The following is a 10,264-nucleotide window of genomic DNA, read 5'->3' as shown; positions in this document are numbered from 1 at the left end:
TTGATAGAATTGTAAAAGATAAAGAAAGATTTAGAAGGGACATTCTTTCCATCTTAACCAGTCATCTTGTACATTAATTGTCAGATATTCCTTTCTATTCATCACTAAAACACAGTTTGACACATTGTGACACTCTCAAATTTAAGATCTATAGATAAATTCAGAAAATTGTTAGTTGATAGTCCTTTATCCACAATTTCAGGTAAATTAATACGATACTCACCATGCAAAAGTTTTATCCAAACTTGTGTTACAAAGTTCTACTGCATGGCCCAAGTTTCCGAATGCTACCTGGGTCATAGATCTATTCAACCTATTAAATCCATCCCTACAGGTCTGTTCTAGACTGACAATATTGGAGAACTCTAATATATGGAGTACCTCTGCATCCCCAAGAAACAGGTCGTCTATTTCTTCAGCAGTTTCCAACCAGTTGATCTGAAATATAATTCCAGAGTGTAAGCTTCAATAGAGATGTTTATCAAAGTAAAAAGACTAATCAATAACTTGTATTTGACCTTACAGATTTAATTAGAACTGGAATTGATCCATCTATAACACCTTGATATTGCTTTGCTGTAGCAATGAGGATCAGCTTCCCAGCTGCTCTCAGTATGGTCTGTAAAGCAGAATTAACCAGAGTATCTGAACAAGAAATTGCAATGTGAAAAGGAATTCATGCTCAAATATGATCTTAACCACGTTGGCATATCAAAACCGTGACCCATGAGCACTTAAAATGATATTCACAGATAAAGCTGTACTTGTTTATAACAAACAATCTTACTGAACAGATATGACATAATTCATGAACACTTGAAGATGATTTCAATGAAAGGTGTATTAAGATTGTAACAGTCTAACAGATACGACAATTAGTAGAGTATTTTCTCTTTTCTAACCCCTAAAATGTCATTTTGGGCATGAAAATAAAGATGAATTTTCTGACTGACCTTTTCTTGAATTATTGACTCACCACCCTGCATCTTCTGACGCCCAATGACCGCTGCAAGTGACTCTTCTTCTATAACATCAGCATCATCAAATGCCAAATCAATCTAGAGAGCAAGGTAAGGAATCCTGTCACTTACCATTCAAGCAGATTCCTGCAACACCCACTAGATCTCTTTGCATTTCTAGAAATATTACTATAACATGAATAAAGGCAAGCAGTCAACTATCACATGTCCAGATACATGTTGAAAGATCACATGTCCATTCATGCATCCCAGAAACAGTTTGACCATGTAAAAGTATGTAACCACACACACTTGCTCACTTTAGAACTGTCTCTGTACTGATCCAAAGGGACACCTGCCTTTGCTGCTTCACTTGCACTATCAACAGATCTGCATCACAGTTTCGCTGGTCACTCCTAATGGAAGAATGAAACGAGTATTGTAAGTAATAGAAAGTATACAAAACACATTGAGTTTGGCATACGTAAAAACAGTGCTCAAAGATGAAAGAGCTTAGTCGTCAAAAGTTTTTATTTACAACTTAAAACCAGTTTTTGGATGCTGTCATGGAATAAAGTTTACATGACCAGTGAATTGTTTTTTTCACGGCAAAGACCATTACATACTGCAGTACAAAATACATTCTCCATTACCTCTTTAACTTCCATAATCTTGTAAAATTTGATGATCGGTATATAAACTTTACTGTTTACTTCTAATATTTTCATCCAATACAGCATATGGACACTATGAACCGCTTGAACGACTTCCTTCTATATGCCCTCCAAAAAACAGCTTCAAAATGCACACAAACAAGTTCTTCCACCCCATATTGGCTTTGGCGGTCTAATATAATGCTGAGTTTACATTGTTAAATGAAGGGTAGTGGCCAGAACATAATATAACTATGTTCTTTAAAAATATTTAACTATTTCACACATATCCAGACACTCATTTAATTCAGAGAAGATGAAAAGGCGTGACTTATCCAGGTACAGAAAAATATGATAACCAAAGCTCAGAAAATTATGGTTGCAGGTGCAGTCACTACTAACATCAGTTTCCCGTTACTTCCCGTTCATGCAAGCGACGTCCCCCTCTATGCAAACTCCAATCAGAAGTAGGTGAGAAGGACTTACGTAGGAATGGAAGTAAATTTCAATAATATTAGCATGACAATTGTCCCTGAAAATCCAGTAGTTCCACTTACGTAGGAATGCCAATAATATCTGTAATGGCTCCTGAACGAAGTTGCCGCCCCAAATATTGTATAGCGAAACCAGAAGCACGACCAGACCCCAGCCCTATCACCATTCCACTCTCAACAAATGAATCCACCTTTTAAAACAAAAACCACGTCTCCATCATCCAGCACAAAGTAGTAAAATTAACTTCATCGTTCTTGAGTCATATTCCTTGTTGAACATTAAAAGATTGGTCAGAAATAGTAAAATAAAATCCATTGCCATCATTCTTCAATCTCGAATTATGCGCACGGAAAGATTGGGTAAAGAAAAAGTAAAAGTTAAACACACATGCCTTAAATCTTGATTGTCAAATTCAAAAGCAAACTAAAATCATTATTCTTGAATCGTGATTTTCGAACCCCGAAAGCTTGGGCAAGAGAAAATAAAAATTAAATACAACAGTCTAAATCTTAATTCTCAAAGACAAATTTACAACTAATATCATCATTTTCTTGAATCGAGAACGTTAAAGACTGGGTAAAGCAAGAGAAATTACAGTGTATCTGGCCGCTTGAAGGAGGAGAGTGGAGTCGTCGGGGAGGCTCGAGCGAACAGCCATGTGGAATGCATTGCGCTTCCTACTTTTTCTACTAGACTGAGGGTTCAAACTGAACTTAGAGAAGGGAAGAATTGATGAAGACAGTGATAATGCCATTACATCCAATCTTCACTTTCCTTTCCTTCTATCTATGACTGTTGTGAGCTGTGTTTGGTTTGTTTGTTCTTTCGAATCAAAGAGATAAGGCGGTTAACTTCTCAGGGCCCAATTTATATTTATGGGCCATCCAAATTGTTTACCATAATGGGCCTAAGTCCATAGGCCCACTAAATAAAAAATAGTGGCCTCAATCATCACAGAAAGAAAAAGGGAAAATTGCAATGTGCTTACTGCTTTGCCTTTACTAAAGAAAAGAAAAATAGCAGAAAAGTGAAGTTGATGATTATGAGTGAGAATGAATGAGGTTCTCCCCTTTAATCCCGCACCCTAAACCCAAAGACATCCAACGTCTCTCTCTCCTTTTCTCTCTCATCAAAGATCAATCGGCTTTCGGTCCGGAGTTGATTCTTGATTGAATTTCATCATCATAATCAACACCTTCTCATGTCACTGTAGGGAGGCATGGAACATCAAATCATTACAAACCCTCCCCTTTTTTTTTTCTTTCAAAAAAATTACGATATAAAAACGCTCATTTTAGTATTGTTTTCGTCCAAACGTATTTAATTTCAGAGTTCTGATCAGATGTAATTTACAACTTTCAAAACTATGAATATCTACCAAATTATCAAGAAATCGTTAATTTGATCACGGACAAATCAATTCAAGTATTATGTACACATTCATGAGTAAAAGTAGGACAAAATACTTGGTATTTGGGTATACTGATGAAGTAATTACTACATACAGACACGAGTATTTATGATTGGCTGTCAATTCTCAATATTTAAACTCAAAGCTTCCGCACTTTACGATTTATTAATAACAATAATAATTAAGTGAATAGAGAGTTGATTGCGTGTTGGTATAATAGTTGGATTCAGATTCAGCAACAGCAGCTTGTCCTGTTATGTATGTATATATGCCCATTTTGATTTGAGTGGGGAGTAAATGAGGGAAGGACGGTGCGATTTTAGGTCAAACAGCTTTAATTGCCCCAATATGCTCTGCTCTAACTATCATTTCTTCATGCTCATCACATCCCCACTATACCTTTACAGGTACCAATCCATTACTCAATACTCAATACCCTCTCTTCACTATTCTCCTATATATATATATATATACTTTAAGGTTTCAACAACCCCATATATATATTCATACATGCACAACATATATTACATGTATACATATAAGAAGGTATACACCAACGAATTATTGGTTCAATGATAAGTAGATTTGATCCTAAAATGAATTTTTTATGATAAATGTGGTTTGAAATTTATACTTATTTGAATTTCTTTTTCTTTGGTTTCCTTCTAACAATAAGATTATTGGTGGTAAAACGCGAAGAAAATAATAATAATAATAATAAAAAGAATAAATAAGTATAGACTTATGAATTATGTGTGGGATGGTCACGGGGTATAGGCAAGTGAGGAGATGTACACAAGTCACAAGGAGCAACTTTTCGGTGAAGTGCCAATTTATCCCCAACAATAAAAACAAAAAAGAATTCGAACGTTGGGGGTGCAAGTGCAAGTGCAATAGCCTACACACCGTCCCCACCCTACAAAGGCCAAACTCATCATTTACTTCTTCAAGAATTCATCTTCTTTGTGGCCCCTTTCCCTTTTTCTCTTTTTCTTCATTCTCTCCCACCACTTCAATGCTGTAAATTTCTTGAAACTGTCTCATTTTAATGCAATCACCACTTTTGTACGAATTAATGAGTATTTGTTAAAAGAATCCAGAGATGTTAGAGTTTGGGAGCATGCACTTCAAATGTTGGAAAATTCTCTCTTCTTGTTCTTGGCCAACCCATAGTTATACATTTGGGTAATTTTCTTTACAATCATGTGTCTCCCACCAGGCAAACGGACAGAGTAAATCCACCAATACAACAGTCAAAAGATGAATAAAACCAAGATGAAAAGTTCCAATTTTTAACCACCCAACCCAACCCCTTTTCAACCCACCCGTTGATACTCTTGTTTACTTTCTCTCTAGTATAAACAAAACGTTCATATGCACACCTCCCGAGAAAGTTTCAGGATCACTTCTTTCTTGCTTGCTTATATATATACATGTGTCTCTATACTGTATTAACGAAGGCCATAAACAATTACATAATAGAAAAAGGGAAGAGAGAGAGAGAGAGAGAGAGAGAGAGCAAGAAGATTTCTTTATTACCAAAAAACAAAGGTCTTAGTGCCTACACTTTCTTGTGTAAACTATTAAGTAAAATATTCAAGAAATGGAGAGTTAAGTTAATGGGGTTATGGAGTTTGTCTTTACAGCTGAGTGTAGTTAGTGGGAGAGGGTTTCTTGCCTTGAGGGTTCTTTTGCCTCTGCTGCACTTAGTTTCTTCTCTTGGAACCTGAAAAAGGGGAAGCTTCTGCTGGAAGGGCAGTAGTGGTGTGGTTGTACTTCTTCAAGAAAGGATTGTACCTCCTTATTGCAAGAAGCTGAAAAAGAGGAAGCTTGTGCTGGAGAACCATTCTTACCCGTATGGGTGGTTGTACTTCTTGAAGAAAGCTTTTTACATTCAAGGAAGGCTTTTCTTTGTCTTCTCTGTTGGGAATTCTTGGAAAAGATATTTCTTTTCTTGCAACCCAAATGGAGGGCAGGTGGGGTGTTGGATTAATAGGGGTAATGCTGTTTTTGGGAATGCTTGTGGGCTGCATTTATGCTCAGGACAATGCAGATACAATTACTGCTGTGTATATTGTGATTCTGAAACAAGCCCCCACTTCTCATTACTATGGTGAGCTTAGAGTTAAGCATGGTCACCATATTAAACACAATGGTTCTCAGAGGAGTAGACTGGATACAGCAAGGTTAGATGCTTACTAATACCCGCTTTTGGAATTGACTAACTACTGTTTTCAGGATAATGGCAAGTGCGAGTTGTTTCTAAAATCAGGATTGGCATCCATTTTTTCGTTTTATGTTGCCTGTATGGATTACCTACTTGTGGATAATTGGGTTCTGTTTTAGTATACTGAGAACTCTTGATTTTGTCGTTGAGGTTGAACCAATATCTTTTATTTCTGCTGCTCTTTGAACGTTGAAACAGATGGAGTTTTTTTTTTTTTTTTTTTCTGGTGGAAAAAAGATGAAAATTAAGTTATCCATGTGCTAAAAATTCTTGTCTGACTGTTAAGTTTACTCTAGTAAGTTAGCAACTGGCAAGAGAATTTGGATTTGGGCTTAGTTTCTGGGACTGAAATTTGGATTGTGCTGTTGAGTATGGATACTATATTTGGCTGCATATTATATGCTTTTCCAGTTATCATCTACAATTTATGTTTTTGGTATTCAGGGTTCTAGATTTTCCTCTGTTACCGTTCCTTTTTATTGCCACTGTTCTTGTTAATTAATTATAATCATCAACCATGGTAGTTAATGCATTTCCCAATTTGCTGAAATCAGGAATACATCAAGGACAGGTGGGCACCATGGGTCATACATAGACCGTGTACATGATTCTCTGTTGAGAAAAGCATTAAGGGGTGAGAAGTATCTTAAGCTATACAGCTACCGCTATCTGATCAACGGATTTGCTGTGCTGGTCACTCCACAGCAGGTTAGTCGTCAAAAAATCGTAGTTGTATAAGTGTTACTACCCAATAACTCCAACAGTATCCATGTTATGTGATTTTGCATGTTATTTGGAGCACTATCTACTCTCCATCGGTTTTTTTTGTTCCTATCTTTTGTCTTCACAATATACAATTTTGATTTTGAAGGCTGACAAGCTCTCAAGGAGAAGAGAGGTATCAAATGTGGTCTTGGATTTCTCAGTCAGAACTGCTACTACTCACACACCACAGTTTCTTGGTCTACCTCAAGGAGCATGGGCCCAAGAGGGTGGATTTGAAACTGCCGGTGAAGGGGTTGTGATTGGATTCATTGACACTGGAATTGATCCCACACATCCAAGCTTCTCTGATGATACACCTGGAAAACCATATCCAGTTCCAGAGCATTTTTCTGGAATTTGTGAAGTTACACGAGATTTTCCTTCTGGATCCTGCAACAGAAAGCTGATAGGAGCTCGCCATTTTGCAGCCTCTGCCATTACCAGAGGGATATTTAATGCCACCCAGGACTATGCGTCACCCTATGATGCTGATGGCCATGGGACGTAAGTGTTTCCCTCTAAATGAAAACTTGGCAATAGAATTCACGTGAAGTATTATATAATTATAGTGGCTTGTTCAAGATGATGATGTCCCTGGAAGGTGTTTTTTTTTGCTCACACATGCACACGCTCAATGGATTTTGACCCAACACCTCAATTATGAAACATTGGATTCTCAACCATTGGGGGGACTCGTGTCCCTGGAAGGTTATTGAGCTTTTATTCATACACATTAGCATGTATGAGTTTTGACTAGCATTTACATGATGTGTAACTTCCTTCAGGCACACAGCTGCTATTGCAGCAGGAAACCATGGGATTGCAGTTGTAGTAGCTGGGCATCACTTTGGAAATGCTAGCGGAATGGCTCCTCGTTCACAGTAAGGAATTTCAATTAACTTTATGTTTGCTTCCTCTCCTGAATGTTATCACTGTTCTCTTTTGAATCACATGATTTACATGGTTCTGCAATAATGTTTTGTGCATAAATAGCTCATTCATCTCTAAATCACTGTTTGTCTTTCATTCTTTGCATGCTGAGTTATGCATTAACCAACTTCCAATATCCTACAGCATTGCTGTTTATAAGGCATTATACAAGAGCTTTGGAGGCTTTGCTGCAGATGTGGTTGCTGCCATAGATCAGGTATGCTTGGCGAATTTGCATAGTGTTTTGATTATCGATTGAATTATCTTCTCTGCCCAATTGCTTCAGCTCCTTCATGTTCAGCCAATATCTAGTTCTCTTTCATCAAATTTTGAATTATTTTGGCTGTGATATTTTTCATGCAAAATAAAATAAAACAATTTGGCTTGTGGTATGTAGTGCAAGTTTTTGTTTTTCGTTTCCTGTTCCTCCTAACAGTATCATCTTAACATCGATGCTACAGCGGCTTGTATGGTTCAAACATGTTGATTATCTGATGTTTTGTTTTTGTAGGCTGCACAGGATGGAGTGGATATAATAAGCTTGTCGATAACTCCAAACCGGCGGCCCCCTGGCATTGCCACTTTCTTTAATCCTATAGACATGGCTCTATTATCAGCTGTCAAGGCTGGTATTTTTGCAGTACAGGCAGCAGGAAATACTGGGCCATCGCCTAAGAGCATCTCTTCCTTTAGTCCATGGATCTTCAGTGTTGGCGCTGCAGCCCATGATAGGATCTATAGTAACTCCATAGTCCTGGGCAATAACATCACAATTCAAGGAGTTGGACTTGCTCGTAAGTTTGAACTATTCTTTCAAATGAGAACTACGGTCTACTGGCTTTTGAAATCTCTCTTTTTTTATTGCTATCAAGTTATTCTTCAAATTGTTTTGTCCAGCTGGAACCGACACAGATGCCATGTACACTTTGGTTTCTGCTATCCATGCTTTGAATGACACAACAGCTGCAAATGATATGTATGTTAGTGAATGCCAAGATGCCAGCAATTTTAACCAGGATGTTGTCCGAGGGAATCTCTTGATATGCAGCTACTCTATCCGTTTTGTACTTGGACTCTCCACTATCAAACAGGCCTTAGAAACTGCAAAAAATCTCAGTGCTGCTGGTGTTGTGTTCTACATGGATCCTTACGTTATCGGTTTCCAGCTCAACCCGGTTCCAATGAGAATTCCTGGCATTATAATTCCATCCCCTGATGATTCCAAAGTGAGTATGCTTCTTTGTTATTTTTAGTGATTTGTATGAAGTTCTAGTTATCTTTAGGGGTAATGCAAATATGATCTGACAAATTTTGACTAAGATGTCATATGCATGCATGAAAGAGAAGCGAAAATCTATGTGTATCAGCAACTTGAATGGTCGCCTGCGACACAGCTGTGGTTTTAATTTGACCATCATATTATTTTGCAGGTCTTGCTTCAGTACTACAATTCTTCTTTGGGTAGAGATGGAACTACAAAGAAAATTGTTAAATTTGGGGGAGTTGCATCTATTTCTGGAGGGATAAAAGCAAATTTCAGCCGTGCTGCCCCGAAGATTATGTATTACTCTGCCAGAGGACCAGATCCAGAAGACAGTTCCCTTGACGATGCTGACATACTGAAACCAAATATTGTTGCTCCTGGAAATTACATATGGTCTGCTTGGAGTTGCCGTGGTACCGACTCAGTTGAATTTGAAGGTATTTGTCCGTGTAGACAAGAATAGTTTTCATATTGCGAATTACCTTAAAACAAACATTAGCATTGGACTTGACAATGACGATTTACAGGTGAGAGCTTTGCAATGATGTCTGGAACAAGCATGGCAGCTCCTCATGTTGCCGGACTTGCCGCCTTAATTAAGCAGAAATTTCCCTTTTTCACTCCTGCAGCCATTGGATCTGCACTTTCGACAACAGCTTCTCTTAGTGACAGAAACGGGGGGCCTATCATGGCACAACGTGCTTATGCTAACCCTGATTTGAACCAATCTCCTGCCACGCCCTTTGATATGGGGAGCGGATTTGTTAATGCAACTGCAGCATTAGACCCTGGCCTTATTTTTGATTCAAGTAAGTCATTCTGCTTTTACATTTACTTCCTCTAGTAATAGTTAGACAATCCAATGGCCCGCATGAACATACATGATTGATGCTTCTGCAGGTTACGATGATTACATGTCGTTCTTGTGTGGCATAAATGGGTCGTCCCCTGTAGTCCTGAACTACACGGGTCAAAGCTGCGGGGTTTCTACCATGAATGCCACTGACCTCAATCTGCCTTCCATCACAATTTCGAAGCTGAATCAGTCTGCCATTGTCCAACGGACGGTAACTAATATTGGCAGCAACGAGACGTATAGCGTTGGTTGGAGCGCTCCATATGGGGCTTCGGTGAAGGTGACACCAACTCACTTTTCTATTGCAAGTGGGGAGAAACAAGTCTTAAGTGTATTGTTTAACACGACTATGAACAGCACGGTTGCAAGCTTCGGAAGAATTGGATTGTTTGGTACTAAGGGTCACATAATCAACATTCCTGTGTCTGTTATCGTCAAAGTCTCATACAATACTACTGGTGGCTGATGCGATTCAATACTGATATTGATTTCATGTAATTTTTTTATGAACATCTGATTTTTTGATTGGTTACTTTGTAAATGATTTGATATGTAGATAACTAGTTGCTTGGCAATGTTGATGATGTTTCATTTTCCCATTGTCGAGTGTGTTTTTGTTCTAGTTTTTCATTGCTGATGGTAATCCGCAGGTGACAGTTCGTTATAGGTTTCCATCTGTTTATCTTGCTCTTGCTATTGAGTGA

At 38.1% G+C, this 10,264-nt stretch overlaps 2 protein-coding genes across 3 annotated transcripts in view; one reads left to right on the top strand and one right to left on the bottom strand.

Annotated features, from left to right (window-relative positions):
• The window catches only part of LOC105175833 (probable ribose-5-phosphate isomerase 4, chloroplastic), a 4,276-nt gene extending 1,348 nt beyond the window's left edge, over nucleotides 1-2,928 (bottom strand). Inside the window, exons 1-7 of one of the 2 annotated variants that reach the window (XM_020698182.1) lie at nucleotides 2,703-2,928; nucleotides 2,170-2,297; nucleotides 1,280-1,349; nucleotides 954-1,058; nucleotides 524-619; nucleotides 382-438; nucleotides 34-291 (exon numbers count right to left, since the gene is read on the bottom strand). In XM_020698182.1, coding sequence (XP_020553841.1) covers nucleotides 220-291; nucleotides 382-438; nucleotides 524-619; nucleotides 954-1,058; nucleotides 1,280-1,349; nucleotides 2,170-2,297; nucleotides 2,703-2,861 — 687 coding nt within the window. In that variant the 5' untranslated portion in view covers nucleotides 2,862-2,928 and the 3' untranslated portion in view covers nucleotides 34-219. Of the gene's footprint in view, nucleotides 1-33; nucleotides 292-356; nucleotides 439-523; nucleotides 620-953; nucleotides 1,059-1,279; nucleotides 1,350-2,169; nucleotides 2,298-2,702 lie in introns of those variants that run through there. The other variant, XM_020698183.1, reaches the window with a different exon arrangement.
• On the top strand, nucleotides 4,601-10,224 carry LOC105175832 (subtilisin-like protease SBT2.2). Its single transcript, XM_011098433.2, has 10 exons — nucleotides 4,601-5,704; nucleotides 6,300-6,453; nucleotides 6,617-7,014; nucleotides 7,296-7,391; nucleotides 7,585-7,657; nucleotides 7,952-8,234; nucleotides 8,338-8,666; nucleotides 8,871-9,141; nucleotides 9,232-9,513; nucleotides 9,605-10,224. The coding sequence occupies exons 1-10, from the start codon at nucleotides 5,484-5,486 to the stop codon at nucleotides 10,024-10,026; spliced, it is 2,529 nt and encodes an 842-aa protein (XP_011096735.1). The 5' UTR covers nucleotides 4,601-5,483; the 3' UTR covers nucleotides 10,027-10,224.

This window comes from Sesamum indicum, linkage group LG12 (genome assembly GCF_000512975.1).
Source record: "Sesamum indicum cultivar Zhongzhi No. 13 linkage group LG12, S_indicum_v1.0, whole genome shotgun sequence".
Classification (NCBI taxonomy): Eukaryota; Viridiplantae; Streptophyta; class Magnoliopsida; order Lamiales; family Pedaliaceae; genus Sesamum; species Sesamum indicum.
The sequence above is the reverse complement of the archived record's forward strand: the minus strand, read 5'-3'. Positions and strand labels throughout refer to the sequence as shown.